At 38.7% G+C, this 22,982-nt stretch overlaps 1 protein-coding gene across 1 annotated transcript in view; it reads left to right on the plus strand.

The window, feature by feature from the left end:
- The first annotated feature begins 290 nt into the window (after window positions 1-290).
- sdk1a (sidekick cell adhesion molecule 1a) overlaps window positions 291-22,982 on the plus strand; it is an 827,262-nt gene continuing 804,570 nt past the window's right edge. Inside the window, exon 1 of the mRNA XM_060840817.1 lies at window positions 291-1,210. Within this exon, the coding sequence (XP_060696800.1) occupies window positions 604-1,210 (607 nt within the window). The 5' untranslated portion in view covers window positions 291-603. The remainder of the gene's footprint in view (window positions 1,211-22,982) is intronic.

Genomic DNA, 22,982 nt, shown 5'->3' on the forward strand with positions numbered 1-22,982 from the left:
GGTTTTCAGCTTTGGGGATTTTATCCCGTCTCCGCATTGTTGACAAAAGCCAACAACCATTCAAGTGATAATCAAGTTTGCTTTTTTGTTTAAAATAAAACAGACCGTTGGAGTTAATTATCAACCAGGTACTTGCAAGTGGCTGGTTGGAAGTTCAGAGGGATTCATTATTTCTGTCTGGAGTTTCCTCGCTGTGTGTGTGTTGAAAAGTAACCACGAAATAAGGATAACGAGGATTGGGAAGAAAACGCCTCCATTTATTTACACCTCTGCTTTCTCCTCCCAGGAGTGAAGGCGGCCTGCTGGAACAGAGTGACGCTGTTCCCATCAAGGAAATCCGGACTTTGGGAAGAGAGGCTGGTGCGATCCGAGCCCTCTATAAGAAAGCGGCAATCATTAGCAGGCGGCAAGAGATTAAAACAAACCCGACCCTCCTCCCTAGGGCAACCAGCCAAAAAACAAAACAACTCAGCCAGCGGCTCGGAAGAGACCATCGTCCAGTTTAATATATTCATACATATTAATTGAAAATATATTAGTAAATGCCAAAGCGTATCGATTGGTAGAGAGCGAATTGATTGCACGAATCGAGGCGATCAACAGATGATGGGAGACGCGAGTTGTGGGCTGGTCGATGCTCAGGTCATCACTGGATTACTCGTTGATGTTGATCGCTATTCAGAGGTGATTTGTACTCCAAAGACTGGAAGCAGGGGCCCGCAAACGCTGATCGGTGATTCCAGCAGCAGGAAAAGACCGCACTCTGGGGCTACCAGCTATGAACTAATTGTAAACCCAGCCACATCTGTAATCAATCATCCGAAGGATCGATGCCAAAGGAGAGCCCTGCAGGGACCGACAAGGAGCCTTCTTCACTCGAGAGGAATCAATGAGCAAGCATTGATCCAGCGTTCGAATCCCTCCCATAATCAGTCGATCGGAATTGCCAAAGAAATCGGGACTACGGACGGTACAATCAATAACCAAAGGGAAATGAAGCAAGGGCCTTGCTTGAAAGGTATTATCGATAACCAGATTGAAAATCGAAGTGATGAAATTAATGCATTGATCATGGGACCGAAAACGGGAGTATTCCGAAGAACAGTTGGATTTGCTAGTGCGAGAAGAAACTTTAATTTGTTTGGATGTTTTGGTCGATTGTGGACGTTAGTACTGTTTCACATCCACGTGCTACAGACCCTGGCTCAAGGTAAGATTAGGTGCAACATTTCAGGAGCCAAACTCCTGCCAGCGGGGACAGATTATGTTTGAATTTTGTTTATACAAATCTTCGAAGGGATATGAAGGAGAGATTAGAGTGTAGCATTTGTACTGTGCATTGATGTGGTAGCTTTAAGTGCCGACACAAAAATGCAACCATATTTGCAAGTGTCATATGGTTGCTTTGCAATATGCTTGTTAATCAAATGGCCTTTTGCAAGCTGCATAGTGCGCAAAGGGTTACATTTGAAACGTTTGAATATTGTATATGCTATCAGTTTTCACAGCTTTACTTTCTAAGCTGACTTTGCAGCATTAAGGAACAATTATCCATTGGTGAGTGAATTAATGGGACTGCGTCCGTTTTGATTTTTCCTTCTTTTGCCATGGGAACAAACTAAAGAATTGAAATACTATCGGCCAGTATTAGTTAGTACTTATACCAGTTTCACTTTCCATCACAGAATTGCAACGCGAAGTTGAAGCCTAATGTACTTTATCAAACCGAAATAATCTCTGTCTCCTTGTTCTGTCGCTTTTCATATTGCATTATGGATTATTGTTATTTGACACACACAAGCTTGCTTTTTTCATAATATAAGTAAACTCTGATATAGCTAACCGACCAGATAATACAAATAACCATTTTTTGTACTGTTATCCATGCGTTCGAGAAAGTATTCGAAACGCGGTTTTTACCCAATGAATGAACTGATGGTTGTACTATGATGGGATGCTAAAGTTATTTTGCTTGAGGGATGCGCCATCATGTTTATAAATTATGTCAATACTGCGTTTATTCAACTGCCGATGTCCTCAATTAGGAGTATCCCTATGTAAGAATTTGTATTAGCTTTGAATAAAGGGCTTTTATGTTGTACTCGTGACCTTATGTTTAAACGTTTAAAAGCTGTCACCTTTTTAAGGTTGGAGTAGATTTCTTAATCTAACTTTTTTCTCTGAGTAGTATCCATATTTATATTCAGTTTCATACACCTAGTTATAATTAATCCCTTTTTAAACAACTTATTCTTCACATTTCCCTTAGAGAATAGTTTATAGTGAGAGAATTTTCAAACTGATTAGCACCTGACAGGCCATGATGTTATGGTTTCTTTCAGAGCAGCAAACCTTTTTAATATATATCAATTGATAGATAGGTTAGCCCTATAGGGCAGAATAGTTTTATGAGCTACCATAGAGTGCACAGAGGAGGACCACTCATACCTGCTGGACATGAAGGTCCCACTGGATGTCAACCTGGAATTGAGAGTTGGGGCTTCCTTGTCTCACTTGATGGGATTATTTCAAGTAGTGCTAAAGCACTGTACATTCTAATTCTGAGTTGGGAATAGTATCACTAAGCTGAAGGCTCAAACCAGACTTGTTACTATTAAAGGAAAATTGATTATGGGAAAAATATAGATTTTCAGTGCTACCTTATTCAAAAGACATTGCAGTTAAAATTTTAGCTTGTAATTTTGTAGTAATTATTTTTGATTGTAAATCCCAAATGGGAATGAGATTAGTCACATGTCATCTTGGGTTTTAACAAAAAAAGTTCTTATTAATCTGGACAATTTGGTAATCTCACATGTAAAGATTGAGAGAAAGTAACAGCAAATAGTTGAGCCATCAAGCTAGTACCTTTTTTTTTTAAACCAAACTTTTTCTTTAGTGCCTGTGCACACGGTTGGAATATTTCCCATTGTCAGTCCATGATAAGTGATCAACACTGAAGTCTGTTAACCTTTATATGGAAGTTAAAGCACTAAAATCATGATAGCGACAGAGATGCACTTGGCAAGCATGAATTTGTAATAGAGTACTTTAATATTCAAATAGGTTTGAGAGACAAAATGTTCATATACTTAATATAAATCACAGGAATTAGGAGCAGTAGTAGATCAGGCAGTGCATTGAGCTTGGCCGATCATTCAGTAAGATCATGGTTGATCTTGATGTTGTCTCAATTCCAGATTCCCTTGTACTGCTGATAACATTTGACTCCCTTCTTCGCAATAATTTAATTACTCGCTCCCACTGCCATTTTTAGGGGAGAAGGATTCTGATAAATTATGATCCTCTGAAAGAAAAACGTTCTCCTCATCTATCTTAAATGGAAGACCTCTTATTTTGAAACTCTATCCCCTTGTTCTCGTCTGTCCATGTCAAGAGGAAAGCATTTAATCGATCCGAAGAAGTCCTCTCCGGGCCTTGTACGTCTTATGTGATCATGTCTTATTCTTAACTACGTTGGAAACAGACCAGTCTGTCTAACCTTTACTCAAAATATCTGGGATTGCAGATGGCGGATGGGTGTCAGTTGAGTGAATCTTCTCAGAACTGCCAACTCATTTGTAACCTTCCTGAACTAAGAAAACCAAAATGTACTCCCTTCTCCAGATATGCTCTTACCAATACCCTATACATTTGTGGCAGAATATCCTTACTTTTATGTTTGCCTTTCAGTAATGTCAACCATCCATTTGCCTCCCCAACCACTTGCTGTAACTGTAAACTAATGTTTTATGATTCATGTATCACAACACCCAGATCCCTCTGTATCTCATAAGTTTGTAGTTCCCTTTCTATTGAAATAATATGCTGTTTTTCTATTTATCCTTCACAAATGGGAAAGTTAACGTTTTCCACATAATGCTCCATATATCAATTTTTTTGCTCACCGATTGGACCTATTTATATCCCATTCCAGTTGCCTTATGTACTTGTCACTAAGTCTTTTCCTATCTTCCTTTGTTACATTTGCTGATGAGTCATACATTAAGTTCCTTCATCAAAGTAATTGTGTTCGTCGAGGCCCCACACTAATCTTTATATTCTGTCCAATCTTTTGACTCACCATTTATCTTGGTAGAATTATGTTTTTTTTGGATTTTATACAAACTTTAACATATTTGGGTTGGAGTGCAGGGTGCATTCTTTCCTTTGAGCCTTTGTCACCGGAAACTACCTTTTCCGAGTGTTTTGAAATATCTCCTTAAATGTGGACTATTGTATCTAATTTTGCACTACCACCTAAATTCCTTGTTCACTTGAGTCAACGTTTTCCTCGTGGTCATAATTGCCTTTCTTTAAGCTTATAATGTTTTTAGGTTTACTCTCCTCCCTCAAACTGAATGTGATATTGAGTTATATTATAGTTACTGTTACCTTGGAATGCCTTTAGTATGAAGTCCATTAATAAGTGTGGCTTATTGTACATTGCCTGATCTGGTTTAAACTTGCTCACTTACTTGGATCTAGAATTTTGTGACCTGAGAGACAATAATCTCATGAATTCATCACCCTTTACCTTTGCCAAACCAATTTGTTGAATTTATATATTGATTTAATATCACCCATGATTATTGACATATCTTTCCAACTAGCTCCTTTTTTTAATGTTTATCATCTTGCAGTATGTCTCAGTGTTGACTACCAGATCATATCTTTATATTAAGGCTGTATTGAAACAATTTAGCTCTGAGGTTTTAAATTAAGGGGATAAAGGGCAGGGAATGGTTGTCGTCTTATTGGATTTTTAGAGAGAAAAAAACAACCATGAATTTATAGGTGTTTGTGATTTGGCTGATGCAAAATAATCTTACCATGTTTTGAACAAAAGCAAAATACAGTGGATGTTAGAAATCTGAAATAAAAATAAAGTACTGAAGAAATTCAGCAGGTTTGGCAGCAGCTATGGGTAGAGGAACAACGTTCATGTTTCAAGTCCAATATGACTCTTAAGACCTAAAGAACATTGCATTTGTCCACCTCTTCAGTTCCTTAGGAGTATTGAATTTTCATTTATATAACATAGACAGATCAATGGGCAAACTTGAGTACTTATTTTGTGTTCATCCAAAAATAAATATTGGCCTGGGCACCAGGAGTGTTTTTGTATTTGAAGGCACTGTGGGTTCTCTTCTGACCTGAATAGACAAATCATGTTTTAACTATTATACTGAATTGTTAACTCAGATTATGTGCATAAATTCTGCAGTGGGCCTTGAATTTGAATTAGATTAGTTGTTACCATTTATAAACTAACTATCTTTTGACTCTCTGAATCATAGAATCCCTACAGTGTGGAAACAGACCATTCAGCCCATCCACACTTATCGTCCAAAAAGCACACCACCCCAATCCCTGTAACCATGCACTTCCCATAGCTAATCCACCTAACTTACACATCCTTGGACCATTAGGTGAATTGGCCATGCTAAATTGCCCAAAGTTGCACATCCTTGAATTGTGGGAGGAAACCAGAGCACCTGGAGGAAAGCCACGCAGACACGGGGAGAATGTGCGGACTTCACACAGGCAGTCGCCCAAAGGTGGAATTGAACCTGGGTCCCAGGCACTGTGAGGCAACTGTGCCATTATTGTGCAAACTCTGGAAACAGTGCTATTTCCAAGGTGTTTATCTAAAGCACAACTGACGTAATATCAATGAGATTGATGTGATGCTGAAAGGCAAATAATAAAAAGATATTGTAAATATTAAACTGATTATGTATTGCCATGTGGTTTGAACAAAACTGGTCATCTGTGGAAGACCATAAAAATGTGTTCAGTTGGTTGTTCAGAACTTTTGCATATGACCTAGATGGATGTCATGATTTGGAGATGCTGGAGTTGGATTGGGGTGTACAAAGTTAAAAATCTCACAACACCAGGTTATAGTCCAACATGTTTAATTGGAAGCACTGGCTTTTGGAGTGCTGCTCTTACATCTGATGAAGGAGCAGCGCTCTGAAAGCTAGTGCTTCTTGTAAAACCTGTTGGACTATAACCTAGTGTTGTGTGTTTTTTGACTGAGATGGAATATTGTAATCCTAATGAAAAGTGCATTATTTTAAATATTTGTTAGGTTGGGCCATGGGCAGAGAGATCGGGTGGAGTTCAATGTGGATAAGTGTAGAGTTGTGAGATTGGATAGAGTAATGGAATACTAATTTATGTATTAAATGGCACCATACTTAAAAGGGCTGATGAGGTAATAAATTTGAGGGGTTTAGTGATAAGTTTTTAAAGTTGTCAGTTCAGCATTTAAAGGTGGTGGTGATGATAATAGTGTCTAGCTAAGGATATGGAATAAGTAATGGTTTATTTGATTTTGGGATGAGAATTTGGTATACTTTGAAGTTTTGGCCTTCATGTTGCAGAAAAGAGGGAGAATTGGAGGGAGTCCAGAAGAGTTTTGAAGTTCTGAAATGCTGATTATTCTTTCTCTGGCTGTACAGGGGTTTGCCATGACAGCTGACAGCACAGTATACAGTTGGAAGAACTAATGGCCAAAGCAGTCTGAAAATTGCTAATCTTGGAAGCTAAACAGATTTGGGCAGAGTTAGGATTTGGCAGGAAGGTAATGGAGCAGTCGTGATATTACGAGATGAGTAATCTAGAATCCCAGTTTAATATTTGGGGTAAATGGGTTCAAATGTCACTTCAGTTGAATGGTGAAATTTGAATTTGTTTAAAAAAAAATGAAGTAAAAAGATTTAGGGTTCCTTACCTCTGGGCCAGAACACCACACTTCAAGTACCACCTGTTCCAGAGGTGTGTCATAACATGTCTGCACAAATATCTACAGTGAATGGGAGTGGCCTTGGTGTTTTTATTGCGGAACTCATGAAATGATAAGGAAACCTCCTGTTGATTACCAGTACGTCTCTATGTTGAACATACCTGGGAAAGCATTGAATATTGTCAAGGCATAAAGTGTATTCTGACTGGGGACGTCAGTATGCTTGATAGCAGCACTGCGGAATGACTGGCTCAGTTCTATAAGATGGGACACTGGTAAGCAATGTTAAATCTCATGGAATATAGGGAGTACTGGCCATTTGGATACAGAACTGGCTGGAAAGTAGAAGACAAAGGCTGGTGGAGTGTTGCTTTTCAGACTGGAGGCCTGTGACCAGTGGAGTGCCTTAAGGATCAGTGCTGGGTCAACTGCCTTTTGTCATTTATATAAATTGCTTGAATGTGAACATGGGAGGTATAGTTAGTAATTTTGCAGATGACTCCAAAATTGGAGGTGTAGTGGACAGCGAAGAAGATTACCACAAAGTACAACAGGATCTTGATCAAATGGGCCAATGGGCTGAGAAGTGGCAGATGGAGCTTAATTAATGTGAGGTGCTGCATTTTGGGAAAGCAAATCTTAGCAGGACTTATACACTTAATGGTAAGGTCCTAGGGAGTGTTGCTGAACAAAGAGACCTTGGAGTGCAGGTTCATAGCTCCTTGAAAGTGGAGTTGCAGGTAGGTAGGATAGTGAGGAAGGCATTTGGTATGCTTTCCTTTATTGGTCAGAGCACCGAGGATAGGAATTGGGAGCTCAATTTGCGGTTGGACAGGACATTGGTTAGGCCTCCTTTGGAATAATACATGCACTTCTGGTCTCTTCCTATTGGTAGGATGTTGTGAAACTTGAAAAGGTTCAAAAAAGATTTACAAGAATGATGCCAGGGTAGGTGGATTTTAGTTAAAGGGAGAGGCTGAATAGGCTGGGACTGTTTTTCCCTGGAGCGTTGGAGGTGAGGGGTGACCTTTATAGAGGTTTATAAAGTTATGAGGGGCATGATAGGGTAAATAGACAAAGTCTTTTCCCTGAGGTGGGGAATTCCAGAATTAGAGGGCATACGTTTAAGGGTGAGGAGGAAAGATATAAAAGAGACCTAAAGGGCAACTTTTTCATGCACAGGATAGTGCATATATGGAATGAGCTGCCAGAGGATGTGTTGGAAGCTGGTACAATTATAGCATTTAAAAGGCATCTGGATGGGTTTATGAATAAGAAGGTTTAAGAGGGATAAGGGACAAGTGCTGGCAAATGGGATTAAATCAGATAAGGTTAAGATATCTGGTCGGCATGGGCGAGTTGCTCTGATGGATCTGTTTCCGTGCTGTAGATCTCTGACTCTAAGTGAGAAAGCTGAACTTCAGCAGATGGTCAGAGAAAACACAAGGAAAAATCTGTTAGACCTGCTCCTCTTCAATCTATCTATCATAAAAGCATCTGACCTTGACAATAATGCGTTGAGACAAACATTGCATGTTATCTGTGGAGCCAAAGTCCTGTACTCACCTGTTGACATCCGTTGTTTTATGACTCTAATATCATGCTAAATGGGATGGATTCAAATTGATTGAGCAATTTGAATGAGGTTCTGAGAAGACTTGAGTTCTGAGCAGAAGAATTGCATTCCACTAAATTTTGTAATTGCATGGTGTAACCTTCACTCTTGTCACTACTATCATTATAAGTAATTAACTATGGTTTAATGAGGATAGTGATGGAACCAGGCATGCCTTTTCTAAAAAAAATTCTGATGAAGCTGCCCCATAGAAGAACATATGATAGACAGGGGAAGTAGCATGTAAGCAACAGAGGTGGTCTATTCCACAACTGATGGATCAGATTAAATACTAACAACCTGCCGTTGAATGGTAGTAGATTTTTAACCAGCTTATGGAAGGAAATGGTTTACATTGCCATTCTCACTGATGGCAGAGTCCAGCTCAAGTGCAAAAGACAAATCTGAATTGCTTGCAGTTATCTTCAGTGATATTTGCTCAGTGGTAATCCACCTTGGCCTACTAAGATTCCCACTATCGTGGATGCCAATTTGATTCACAGTGAGGTCAAGGAAATGACTAGGAAGTCTGGATACAGCAAAGTCTGTGGCCTGACATGTGCCCAGCTGTTGTGCTAAAGGTTTGTGCTTCAAAACTAGTGTACCTGCAGCCCAATTGTGTCAGTGCAACTATAAATTGGTGCATTGCACCAATGTAGAAAATTGTCCAATTGTGTACTGTTCAGAAAGACAGTTCCTGCCCCATCAGTTTTGATTCAGTCACTAGTCTGTTGATGCATTGATAATCCTATCAAACAGCATTTAGTCACCAAAAATAGTGTCGTTCCTGACCCCTTGATTTTTGGGATCTGTAAGGAGTACTGTGCTGTGGATTTTCATAGCCTTCTTCAAACATGCACGCATGCTCAGTTTCACAGGCAGGGTTACAATCTTCAACATCAAGGTAGATGACATTGCACTGGCTAATGTCATACTTCATACAAAGGAAGGTGTGGACCACACCCAAATGCTCTCAAAATGTTCAGAAGATAGCGCAGACCCTTTATCTTATTTTAAAAGTAGATGTAAGATGCTGCGTTTCAGATGCAATTCAAATGATCTAATTACTAGATTTAAAGCAAAACATACTTTATACATCCACTATAGTTAAATTAACCAAATTCTTTGGTTATATTTTAACAGAATAATAGATATAGTAACATACCATAAACAGATCCTTGGCAAAAGGTAAATGCAGAAAATAGTTTGTCTTACATGCAACTCCAGTAGCAGGAAGAGAACCCCAACTTTTGTCTCTAACCGATAAGGGGGGAAAAATCACTTCCATTCTTCAAGACCACAACTGCAGGTGCTGAAAACTGAAAACTAAAAGTCCTCATTCTATGAGAGCTAGATTGCACCCATTCAGCCTGCTTCCAATGTGCCAACTTAATACAAATTGCAAGGCTTCACGAGCTGTTTCCTCTCATAGATTACTTGGTACCTCTGCCTTAAATCTCTCTTAAAAACAATCCCAGGACAAAATAACCTCTTAAAGTCTTAGTATTGTCACTTTTTATGGTTATTAATGCATGGCATCTATGTACTGATACATTGTGACTTGAATTGCTCAGGGTTGTATCTGAGGTCCAACCATTTTCAGATAGTTTAGTAATGACCTCCTGTCCATCATTAAGTCAGGAGTGGAGATGTTCACGGGTTGCACACCATTCAATTCAGTTTATAATTCCTCAGATATTAATGCAATTTGTCCCTCCAGGCAACAATATTCGGTCTAATGTTGATAACCTAGAGACACTCGACACAAGTGCCAGGCAATGATCATCTTTAACGAGAGAGTGTCTAACCATCTCCCCCAGACTTTCAATGACCATCACCAAATCCCCTATTGTCAATAATTCTGAGGTCTACTTTTAAACAAACTGAACTGGACAGGTTATAGTGGCTACAAGAGCAGGTAGGAGGCAAAGAATTCTGCGATAGGTAACTCGTGTTTTGACTGTTATGCCCCTGTCGACATGTATGAGTCCAAAATGTGATGGAATACTTTGCACTTGCCAGGATAAATGTTGTTCCAGCAACAATCGGGCAGCTTGACACCATCCAGAACAAAGCAGCCCTATTGATTGGCATCTTGTTCACGCCCTTCGCTTTAGGTGCACAGTGGTAACCGTATGTACCATTTACACTTTAGTAACTCAGCACGGCCTGTTTGACAGCACCTTTTGAACTTGCATCTTCTATTACTTAGATGGGCAACAGCAACAGATACATGGGAATACCACCATCTGCAAAATTCTTTTCAAACCACACTACCTTGTTTTGGAACTACATTGCCAATCCGTCACTGTTATTGGGTCAAAATCCTTGAACTCCCTTACAAGCAAAAATCTGGATGTACCTACCCTTGATGAACTGCTGTGGTTCAAGAAGATAACTCACCCGCATCCTTTCAAGGACAATTGGTAATGGGCAATAGACTTCAAAAATGTTTCTGCCCATATTGTTTGAACTTATCAATCAATTTGAGCAAAAAATGTTTAAAATTTTGTTTTTGTTTGGGTTCTGAGATGGGATGGAGGAATTGGACTTTTGCAATATTTATTGTTGGTGAAAGTGGTTACAGTGGTACGTCACACAGTGAGGAATTTTCCCTGTACCCTATTTATTGTGACTAAACAATGTACTTTTGTTTCCGTAATGCTTTGTTCTCCTACAGTAAAATATGTATATATCCTGTAATTTTTCTCCTTCACTGGCTTTATCACATTTTATTTGACATATAACCACCATAAGACAAATAAAATTGAAGGCAAGGAGAATAACTTCTTAGCTAGGTTAATCTGAATTTATAATGTGTGATATTTAGTTGTATTTGAATCATGGCAATTTATTTTACATTCATATCTGAGAGGATAACATACAAAGAAAATTAGCTAAGAAACTATTTTCATTTGGACAAATGGATGTGGATTTTTATTTTGCATTATAATTGCTTTTGTTTCCTCATTGAGTTGCCCATATAAGTCTACTCCAAGAATATGTGGTTTGTGCACTTAACATGTTTACCCTTGGAGTTATTTCAACTGACATTTTGAAACTTTAACAAGCTCCCAAGAAATTCTAATAAAAGAAAATGAGAGGGATAGCCTTGCATCTCCAGATTTTTCTTCCTTTACTGATCACAAGAAAAAAAAACATGCTGACACTAACTTTTTTTCTTGGACTTTAATTCTTTCAACTCATGGTGCCAGAAGTGAAGATTGGTAAATTCTGATAGATGAGAATTGACATTGTGAATGGACCCTTTCATTCATTCCATATGGTTGGTTTGAAGGAAAACTGTTTCTGGTCATTGTATTTCAAACATAAAAGAAAATTCATGATCTGCCTGTTTCTCTTCAAATGATGTCAGTGGTTTCTAGGCACTGAAGTACTAAATAAATTCGAAATATTAACTTCCAGTCACAAGTACAAGACTTGAACTAGATTAGTGATGTAGTACCTTTTTTTTCAAGTTGAAGTTAAACATTGCAACTATCACAAGTGAAAATATGCATTTCAGGCTGGGATAATGTATTAGAAACAGTTACATTTTCAAGAATGTTGACACCAACTATAATGTTGCAACTACCATCTGTGTTGCAATTAGCTATTTTGGTGTCCTCTGAAGAAAAGTTCTGGGGCAGTAAGTATTTGTGTACCATGTTTCTTGTTCCAGAGCATTGACCTAATCTATTGAGTGAACTTGGGTGTGTTTTGAACAACAGACTTCAAAACTAAATTGAAACATTGTCTAATAGATTTTTGCACCATCAATTATTTCATATGCTAATAAATTTTGCTGAGATCTCAGAATTTTGTTCCCTTTTTTTATGACCATCTAATAGGCAATTGTTAGTAATTAGATGTTTCCAAACCATTTTTAATTGTTGTCAGATCAACGATAGTTGGAGAGAGATTTTAAAGAGGAGTCTTGACACTCTTACACATTTGGATCACAACAACTGGATTCCTCCCCTCCCACTTCAACTTCTTGCACAGCCCAGATAAGAGATCCTCAACCTAGATACGTGGTAGGAAACATGGCTCTCTATCCTGGCCTCTGAGAACAGTATCTATTCTTCTGATTATACTATCCCCCGATTACAACTACATTGCTTTTTTTTTAATCTCCCCCATCTCTTGAATGTCTTCCAGCACCAAGCTGCAATTTGGTGCATTCAGTTTGCTCATCTTCCCTACAGCCTCCATTCTCAACAGTGCAAGCTCAAAGGCTAACACTCCTTCAGCACTACATCCTGGATCTCTCCACCTGTCTCGCTCATAATCACATCTTTCTGTCTCTGACCGCTGACCAAATTTGAAGTACAAAGATCAGAGCAGTACAGCACATGAACGGGTTCTCCAGCACACTTTGACTGTGCTGATACATGATCCCTTCCTAAACTCAAAACATTTTGGCCTCTATGCGGTCTGTATCCTTCTATTCTTTGCCTCTTCTGATGTCTGTCAAGATGTCACTTAAATGTTGCTATTCTATCTCTTTCACCACTTCCTCAGGCAGTACGTTCCAGGTATTTATCACCCCTCTGTTTTCAAAACAATTTGCTTCTCATCTCTTTTAAATTTCATCTCTTTTATCTTAAACAAAGGTAGTTAATCTAATTGATGGCATTGTTTCAGGAGGCAATGTCCAGGTAACATTGCATTGCAGTGTTTGAAGCTCGGGCTCCAGCTTATCAACTGAGTTACAGTTCCACAAGCAACCAACACTTGTTATAGATGTGATCGCTATGAACTGCAACACAGTCCATTAGCTCCGACATTATGCAGTTACATTGCAATGCCTAGCTCTGTTGCCATGGCTTGGAGGTCCTGGTGTTGGACTGGTGTGGATAACATTAAAATTCACACAGCACGAGGCTATAGTCGCAACAGGTTTATTTGAAAGCATGAGCCTTCGGATCAGCACTTCTTCATCAGGTGGTTGTGCCTGGTGTTGTAATTTTTAACCTTGGCTCTGTTTCAATCACTTGGTTCTTAATTTGATTTTTAAAAAATGGTCTTTTTGTTTATAACCTGTTTCCCTTATTCCTCTTCAATCTGAAAGTAGCCTATAACAGTCAAATTAATAACTATTACCAAACAATTAATTTATGGTTCACCTCTGATGTAATTCTCTTTTGTGCTGGGCCTCTGATTCTCAGCTTCAATTTATCTTGGGCTGTGTCTCACTCTGGATGTGAGCTCTCCTTTCTAACCATGCAAAACGTACTTTTTAGCATGTCTTCTTTGTCTGTCATTAGTTTGCTCAGTTGCTAAACATCTGTATTTTTCAATTGGGCCATTGTCGTCATCTTATACTTTTGGTAAAGATAGGAGCAAAATGTTTGCTTAGGAACTCTGCCATACCTTTTTGCTTTTGTGAACAATTTACACTGCTTGTTCATTATGATCCCCCCCCCCCCCCCCCCCCCCCCCCCGTTCACTAATCTTTTACTATTAATATGTTTGAAGAACATTCTGCTGTTTTTTGTTTTAGTGCAACCTGCCATTTTTCCTCCTGCTTCTTCATAGGCTTACTTATTTCGAACCTTGACCTCTCTTCTGCATTTGAGGTTTAATTTGCTGATTTCTATTGTTCTTATTATTCCAGTATCCATCCTGTGCCTCCGTTTTCTTCTTTTTTTTTATCAATGTCCTTAGTCATCCAGAGTACTCTAGCTTTGGGTACCCCATAGCGTGTAGTCTATTCATCTCTCTTTTGAAAATCTCCATTTTCCATCCATTGTTTAGTCACCAAAATTGGTTTTCAATCAACCTCTGCGGTGAACTGTTAGACTGCTAAAATTTGCCCTTTTTCAGTCTGGAATCTTAATCCTTAATGGAGTTTTATCCTTTTTACAAGTTATTATTTAATCATATTATATAAAGATCACTTTCACAAATGCTGCTCTGCTCTACTGTATTAGTCTCTGCTTTGCCTCAATTCCAAGAACCAGATCCAGGTCTCTGTCTCTGGTAGGACTAGAACAGTACTGTTCCAGAAAATTCTGTGCACATATTAAAGGAATCTATCCCCTTCCAGCCCACATTGTACCTTTTACACAGTCTACCCTGGGAAAATTGAAATCACCAACTATCACACCCCTACTTGTCTTGCAAGTTTCCATAATCTGATTACAAATGCTGTCCTCTTCCTCCCAACTATTTTGAGGTGTACAATAAAATATCCAACAAGGTTGCCACTCCCTTCCTGTTTCTCATTTCCAACTATGCGAGTTCTAATTCCGGAATTATGGCTATATTGTTATCTTTGACCAAGACGTTCTTTTTTTATCTACCCTGTTTGTATTAAAAACTTCACAACTCAGGATGATCAGTTTCCAGTCCTATTTCAGTTTGAGACACGTTTCTGTTAATGCTACTTTATCCTATCCCTCTACAGCAATTTCTGCTGCAGTTCCCCAATTCTATTTACTAAACTCTCTCCTTTTGCATGCATACTATTTAACCTACCTTTAACTTTTTTTCTTGCTTGTTGAAAGCCAACAATTTCTTTGTGCACTGTTAACCATCAAGCCCCGTCCCTCACTTCCTTTTCCCTGTTCTCATCTTCTTGGCCTTGCTGGTATTATGACCACGAGTCAGCCCAGCCCCCTGCCTGACGAGTTTATGTTCGTGCCCAATGCACTATGTACTCCCTGAGCCAGGAGATTATTTCCATTTCAGCTTAGGTGAAACTCATCATTTCTGAGCAGCTTTTTCCTTTCCCAAAGGTGATCACAAAAATATAAATCCCTCCTGTCTACACCATCCTACAAGCCACACATTTACCTCCCTGATCTGCCTTTGCCTAAATGGTGAAGCTTCTGGCAAAAGTAATATTTCTCAGATGAGTACCCTGGAGGCCATGTGTTTCAACCTATGCCTTGACACCTGAATCAATCCTACAAGTCCTCAAAGCAGTTCTTCGCTATGTTTTTAGTTCTCACCACAACCAAAAGTTGGTCAGCACTCTTTCCCCCTGCCCATCTAGAAGTTTATCCAGCTGTTCTATTATATCCTGAACCCTTTAACCTGGGAGGCAACAGACTATGCGGAACTCATGATTACAGCTGCACGTTACGTTGTCTGTCTCTCAAATTATTGACTCACATAGTCTTGCCCCCTTTCTAATCTGCTTACCAACCTCTCTCCTTCTCCAGAGTAGCCTTAGGTATTATAATACTGTGAGGTTTCTTCCAGTCATCCACTCTTGACTATGTCATTTTGCTTACTAAATAGGCATACGAAATATCATTACTTGTTGGACAGCTTCAAGGAATATTGGGTTTCTGGACATGCTTTTCCTTTCAAACGGCCATCCACTCTTGTGCAATCTGTACCCTCTTGCTTCCCTGCCTATGATAATGTAGGTTGATTACCCTCTGGTGCAACTGTTCCAAAAGTCTCTCTCCTTACTGTATGGCATGCAGTGATGAGAGGTCAGTGCTCCAGATCATCCACATGTTGTTCAAAAGCTGCTAACCTCTGGCACTTCATGCAAATACTCATGTCCTGGATATCTTGTGAAACCAAACCTCCCACATCTTAAATGCCACACTCATCTTACACTTCCCCAAGAGTCCCTTTACAGGTAAGGTGATGCACACTGGCAAAGCTCTGCTGGTCCTCAGCCAGAAACAAGTATTCTAATAGCCCCTTACTCTTGTATTTTATTGGCTCAACGACGAGGTAGGGAGGAAGCAACTATAATAATGTGATCACTAAAAAAATTGCGAAGGTTTAGAACGGTTATTTTTCTCTTTTACTCAGATTCTTCAAGTTCGGCGCTTGCTATCTTGAACAAAAAAAATTAAATAGTGCTTCTTTGCAAGTGGGAGTGAGAAAGGAAACAAATTGGGAAAATTGCTGAGCCACAACATAATCTGTTCTTCGTTTTCTCCCATTGTATTTTAGTGCTTTTTCACATACCTATGAATCATACATTCCCAGTTTGTTCCAACATAGTTTACATATAACAAGCCAGAGTTTTAATAATATTACAACTTGCATTGCCATAAGTACATTCTGGTAAGTGAGCACTATGAAATCTTGTTCTGTGATTGTAAATGGGCTTTTTAAATATTTTTGGATTGTCTCAAATTTTATTAGCATTTTTCTTGATTATCAGGTATATTAATTAGTGCATTGGTGTTCGTACTCCGTCTTCTAGTTATTGCTATAATTAATTTGGAAAGATTTACTATTTAAATTTTTGAAAATCCTTTGAAAGATAGTTGGATGTCTTATTATCTGAAGAATCAGTCAACATTCTAATGCGACTGGAATGTTGGGATGTTGAAGTTTTTAAATAAGAGTTTAAAATGGAATATTAAATGATTATCTGTGCAGAAAAAAAGTCATATTTTGAATTCTACTTTCACATACTAATGAACTGATGTACTTATGCAAACATCTTCTACAAGGTTAAATGAAAAGCTTAGCATGGCTTTGTAATATTGGTTTGTGTCTGCCAATTTCTCTCTGCCAACCACGAAAAGGCCTTATCTGGGACAAACAATCGTTATTGAAGAAAATTATTCCACTATCTTTTTTTATATAGGGAAATTCAACCTTCAGTTTACAGTAAATGAAACTTGTAGCCTATGCATTCCTAGTTAAAACAATATGTATAATTTCAGCAAACGACATTTTGGTGGTGGCCTTGTCACTTAAGTTCAAAGTGAATCATACAATATGGATTCAAGCCAGTCAGTGAGTCAGAAAACTAAGACACTTTTTGTGGATAGTATTTATTGGTCACTCTGTTTTACAGTTTCTTCTACAGATACTTTCTATGTATGTGCTGAGGTAATTAATAACCATCGTGTACTTCTTAGACTTTAATAAAGCATTGGTTGAGTTTTGAATGTGGTAAACCAGACATGAACAAATTTCCCTCTTAAGTTGACAGCTTTGATTTGATTTAGAAAGATTGTTGCCAATTAAATATGAGTGGTCTTATGCCACTGTGATAGTGACCCTGTCTTTGGGCAAGATGGTCTAGGTTCAGAAAACAGATTTTTAAAAATAAATCTACTTATTCCATGTTCTCATCATAAATTATCCACATAATTTTCTGTGTACATCTTTTTTCCCCACATTATGTCTTGTTTAAGATTTCCATTAGACTATTTGACAAGTATGGTCCCATATCTGTTGCTTCCACTTGCACCAGTGTTTCAGGTGCTGAGGTACTTTTAACGTCCATTTTTATTGTCTGTGCTTTTCAGGCCATGGGTAACATTTTGTTTTTGTTTTAATTCTTTCCCACTAAGAATATGATAGATCTTATTTTACTAAATTATCTTGGTTGGAGACAAAAAACGCTGCAGATGCTGGAATCCAAAATAGACATGCAGGAGGCTGGAAGAACACAGCAAGACAGGCAACATCAAGTGATGGAGATGCCCTGAAGAAGAGTTACACCCAAAATATCGACTTCTCCACCACCTCATGCTGCCTGGCTTGCTTTGTTCTTCCAGCCTCTTGTCTATTTATTACTAAAATATCTCTGTAACCACCCAATGCTGGAAATATGAGTGCACATTTTTCTGAATTTAATTTCTGAATGTTTTACTTGCTATCAGAACTTCCTTAACTGTAGCATGTTTTAACATGGCACCCGGTTCCAATCGGACCTGCCTATTCTGAGTCCATAGCTAATTCAACTGACTAATCATGTTTCTTAACTGATCTGTTTCTGACCTAGATGCAGTATTTTCTTTGGCTGTATTTATTAGTATGTGATTGACCTGTTCTAGGTAGGATTGTTGATCCAAAGTCACTCTTGATCTATTTTGTTTTATGTCTAATCCTATATATTTAAAGGTCCCTGAAGCTTGATTACAATCTTTGAACTCCTTTTATTGTTTTATCTATTACATATTGCTTGGATTTTCAGAACATCCCCACAGAAAATTATCAATTTGCATCATAGAGGTACTAGCCAGTTTCTTTGTGTGACATCAGTAGAACATTGTTTGAACTGAATACAACTTAATTTCACGAAGTGGAGGTGCTGGTGATGGACTGTGGTGGCAAAGTTAGAAATCTCACAACACCAAGTTATAGTCCAACAGGTTTATTTGAAAGTACAAACTTTCAGAGCACTGCTCCTTCGTCAGGTAGCTAGTGGGGCAGGATCACAGGACTTATAGTATTTATAGTATACTATACTATAGAATTTATAGTAAAAGATAGAAGTGCCATACAACTGATGTGATGATTGAACAAATTTAGATGGTTGTTAAGTCTGCAATCACTTTTTAGAATGAGGATGCAAGTTTTGATTGATTAATATGTAAATCCCAGAATTTCTTTCAAGTCACAGCTCTGAGAGAACTTAAAGTTTTGGCAATGGCTAAAAAAAAAAGACAGTGCATTAAAGTTGAGAGATTAGAGTTTGCCTGTATCCCAGCTAGTCAGACTAATTCTACTTCCAAAGTAAGAATTTATAAAATTTCACATTGTTCAAAAAGCACACAGTCTGTAGGCAAAGTAGAATGTATCTACAAAATCCTCCCATAGACATATATGTGTATGGTGGGGTCCCCTGTTGTGTGTGACATGAACCCAAGATCCTGGTTGAGACCGTCCTCATGGGTACGGAACTTGGCTATCAGTCTCTGCCCGGCGACTCTGCATTGTGTACCCCAAAAGTTCGAGTTTGAGTATGTTCCCCTGAAGATCCAAGGTGAACTGTCCTTGAGGTGAAGTGTCCCCCGCCCCAACTGGGGGGGGGACATGCCTGCCTTGTTCCACAATGTCCATCTGGTGCCATAATATCTGCTTGGTTTTGCCAATGTACCATGCCTTGGGACATCTTTGCCTGCAGCGAATGGGATAGACAATGTTGGCTGAGTGACAGGAGTACCTGCAGTACATGTGGGTGTATCCCCACGTGTAATGGTTGTATCTATGTTGACACACTGACATGTCTTGCACTGTTGCCTGGCAGGGTTGTGTGGTGTTTGTCCTGAAGGCTGGTTAGTTTGCTGCGAACAGTGATCTAAGATTTGGCGGTTGTTCAGAGGTAAGAAGTGGAGGCATATGGAAGATCTTGGTGAGATGCTCATCCTCATTGATAATTGTTGCAGGCTGTGAAAGAAATGGCATAGTTCCTCTGCTTCTGGGAAGTACCGGATGATGAAGGGTACCGTCTGCGTCATAACCAGTGTCTATCTCCTGAGGTCATGACAGTTTCTCTGTTCTTCGCAGTCTGAACCACATTATCATTGAGGATGAACACCTTGTCAAGCTTTTACCTATCCCTCCATTTCTCTCCTTTGAACAACGCCAAACCTTAAACACACCATTGTTTGCAGCAAATTACCTAGCCTTCAGGACAGCATCGACCACAACACCATACAATTCTGCCATGGCAACCACTGCAAGACATGTTAGAGTGTCGACATGGATACCACCATTATATATGGGGAAGCCACTCATCACATGCACGGCCGGTGCCCATGTGACTTGGTCAACATTGTCCATCTTATCTGCTGCAGGCAAGGATGCCCTGAGGCATGGTATATTGGCGAAACCAAGCAGATGATATGACAAAGGATGAATGGACACAGTGCAACAATCACCAGGTTGGGATGTGCACAAAGTCCTCCAAGGCAGACTTCTGGGATACGTGACAATGCAGAGCCACCAAACAGAGGCCAATAGCCAAGCTCTATACCCATGCAGACGGCCACCCCTGGGATCTTGAGTTCCTGTGACACCACCGATGACATCACCACGTCATTCTATTGCACACTTTCTCTCTTGCACATGCCCCTCCCTACACCCCCAGCATATACTTCATCACACTTCCATGCACAGACTCTCTCTGGCCATATACTCATGCATATACTCACAAACTGCTACACGCTTTCCCTTTCCCTCACCTACCCACTTGTGCGCACACCTACAAGTTTATAGGATGAATTTGCAGTTGCTGATCCATTCTATTTTGTACAAAAAGCACAGTGTGTAGGCAGTCAGTTAATTTATATTTTATAAGTTCCTACTTTGTAAGGAACACCAGTCTGACTCAAGATTGGGATACAGACAGACTCTAACCTCACAGCTTTAATGCATTGTCTGAGCTGAGGTGTCAATTTTTTTAAGATACTGATAAGACCTTAAGTTCTCTTGGGACTGTGACTTGAAAGAGATTCTGGGATTTATATGTTCATCAATTAAAACCTGCATCCTCATTCTAAGTGATTAAAGACCTAATAGCAGTCTAGGATTGTTCAATACATTTGCATCATTGTAATACACTTTCATCTTTTACTATAATTTCTGTGTCCTATGATCCTGCCCCACTGGCAACCTGACAAAGGAGAAGTGCTCTGAAAGCTTGTATTTTCAAATAAACATGTTGGACTATGACTTAGTGTTGTGTGATTTTTAACTAATTTCAAGAAGACACATTTAACCTAGAAATACTAGATTCTCACTTCATCATTCAACCTGTAATCATATCTGTTTAATGCCTGTATATTACCACCTTTTTAGGTCATTTCAAAATACTTCCTTTTAAAACGTTTCTCCTGTAATGTAACTTTTACATTGGCTTGCATTCTCAGGAGTATGTTGCTGAAAGAAGACAGTCAAGGTTTCACTTGTTGCAGTTGGAAAATTTACCTGAACATTTTGATCATTTAACTTCTGTTCAAAACTCTGAACCACTGGCCTAGCTTCAACTTTGTATCCGACAAGGGAGCACTTTTTTTATGCTTATCCATCTGTGTGATCAGGCTAGCTGTCTTTCATCTACTTCCTCCATGTATAAACTAAATTCTTTGCTGCTGTCCAGCTTTTTGATTTGCATTCTTTATTAACATATCTTCGAACTTGTTTGTATCCACTAAAATAGGGTTTTTATTTCTTGTCATTCCTACCATATTCTATAATCTACATCCTTGTAAAACTAGGAGAAAGTGAGGACTGCAGATGCTGGAAAGTCAGAGTCGAAAAGTATGGCGCTGGAAAAGCACAGCAGGTCAGGCAACATCTGAGGAGCAGGAGAATCGACATTTCAGGCATAAGCCCTTTTTATCAGGAATGTTGTCAAATTACTGTTCAATGTCGATATATTCTACTGGTTCACAGTCTTCCCCTGTCGTAATCAAAGTATTTTGCTTGGTTGTGATCTTTCCTATAATTGTGCATATTTTCAAGTTTCATTTTCAAGTTTCATTTTCAAAGTTTCTTTTCTGGCTTGCCTGAAATTTTGTCAAATTTCCCTGTATCCCTGCTGTCCTTTTGGAATTTAGTGAGCCTTCCCAGTTTAGTTCCTAATAGTTCCTTCTCTTTTTTTTGTCCGCCATTTCATTTCTTTTCAAGATTATGATATTGAAAACTAAATATAGTTGCCATATCAATGTAAGTGCATGATTAAAATTATTCTTTCCTTTATCGCATACTTTCATGTCCATTGCTACAACTTCGTTAAAATCTCTTTCATTGGACATGATGTGACTTAGCAAGTAAAAGCAATGTCATATTTATCACACATTTCTACTTTAAATTTAGAGTGCTTATCATCCTTTTCTCTTGTTAACAAGCAGATGGGTAAATTGTCAATGTGGATTTAAGATAATTAGCCTTTTCCTTAAATCTCCTGGTGCTATTAACACTTTAACATTCTGATTAGAGAAGTTAGGTTTTCAGGAAGTAAAATAATGTCTGAATGGTATACATTGTAAATCCACTAACCTCCCAAAAATGATTATCTTCTTGTTCTATCCCAAGTTTTTTATTTGAGTAATTTTCATTGATGACCTGTTCAACAATAAGAGTATTTCACTTGACACTAAATTTCTGTGCTTGTAGCAGTTTACTCTGGTAGTTTACAGGAATCACCACTTTTTTAAAAAAATGATTTCAGCACATTTTGATACCCAAATCTGAAGCTGCCAAAATTCTCTAACTCCTTTTTAACTTAACCAGTCCTGGTAATCCAGAGTACCTAAGAATGCTTTAACCAATCATCTCTACACACTGGACATACAAACACAGCACAACACACCAACTGAATGGGTAGGCAACTAAACATTCGTTGATGCGCTGAAACCTTGACTGTTATGACACTTCAAATGCTCATCTAAGTAATTTTTAAAGGTTGAGTTTTCATGGTGCAGCTACCCTCCCAGGCAGGGCATTCCAGACCCCCATACTTTCTGGATGACATAAAAAAAATTCCTCCAATTCTTCTAAACCTCTGTCTTTTACCTTTTAAAATTCAGCTCCCTTGGACATAACCAGTAAAACTGCTTAACAAGCTCAAATATTATTGTTAACATTCTCTTTTCACAAACTTGATGTTCCCTATCTCCCCAACTTTCTATTTGAAATGTTATTTTCTTCCTCTTATTGTTTTACAATGAACAACCTGTTTACCATTTTAACAAAAAATGCCTGCCTCTTTCTCAACACGCCCATCTATGTTACTACCTTGGTACATTGATTTATCAACTAAATCATTTATATGAATGACAAATAAAAGTGCACCTAGCACCGATCCCTGTAGAACACTGCTTGGTCACAGGCCTCCAGTCCATAAAACAGCCCTTTACCATCAGTCTCTGTCTCCTGCCATGAGGC

Source organism: Hemiscyllium ocellatum, chromosome 20 (assembly GCF_020745735.1).
Source record: "Hemiscyllium ocellatum isolate sHemOce1 chromosome 20, sHemOce1.pat.X.cur, whole genome shotgun sequence".
In the NCBI taxonomy this organism is placed as follows: Eukaryota; Metazoa; Chordata; class Chondrichthyes; order Orectolobiformes; family Hemiscylliidae; genus Hemiscyllium; species Hemiscyllium ocellatum.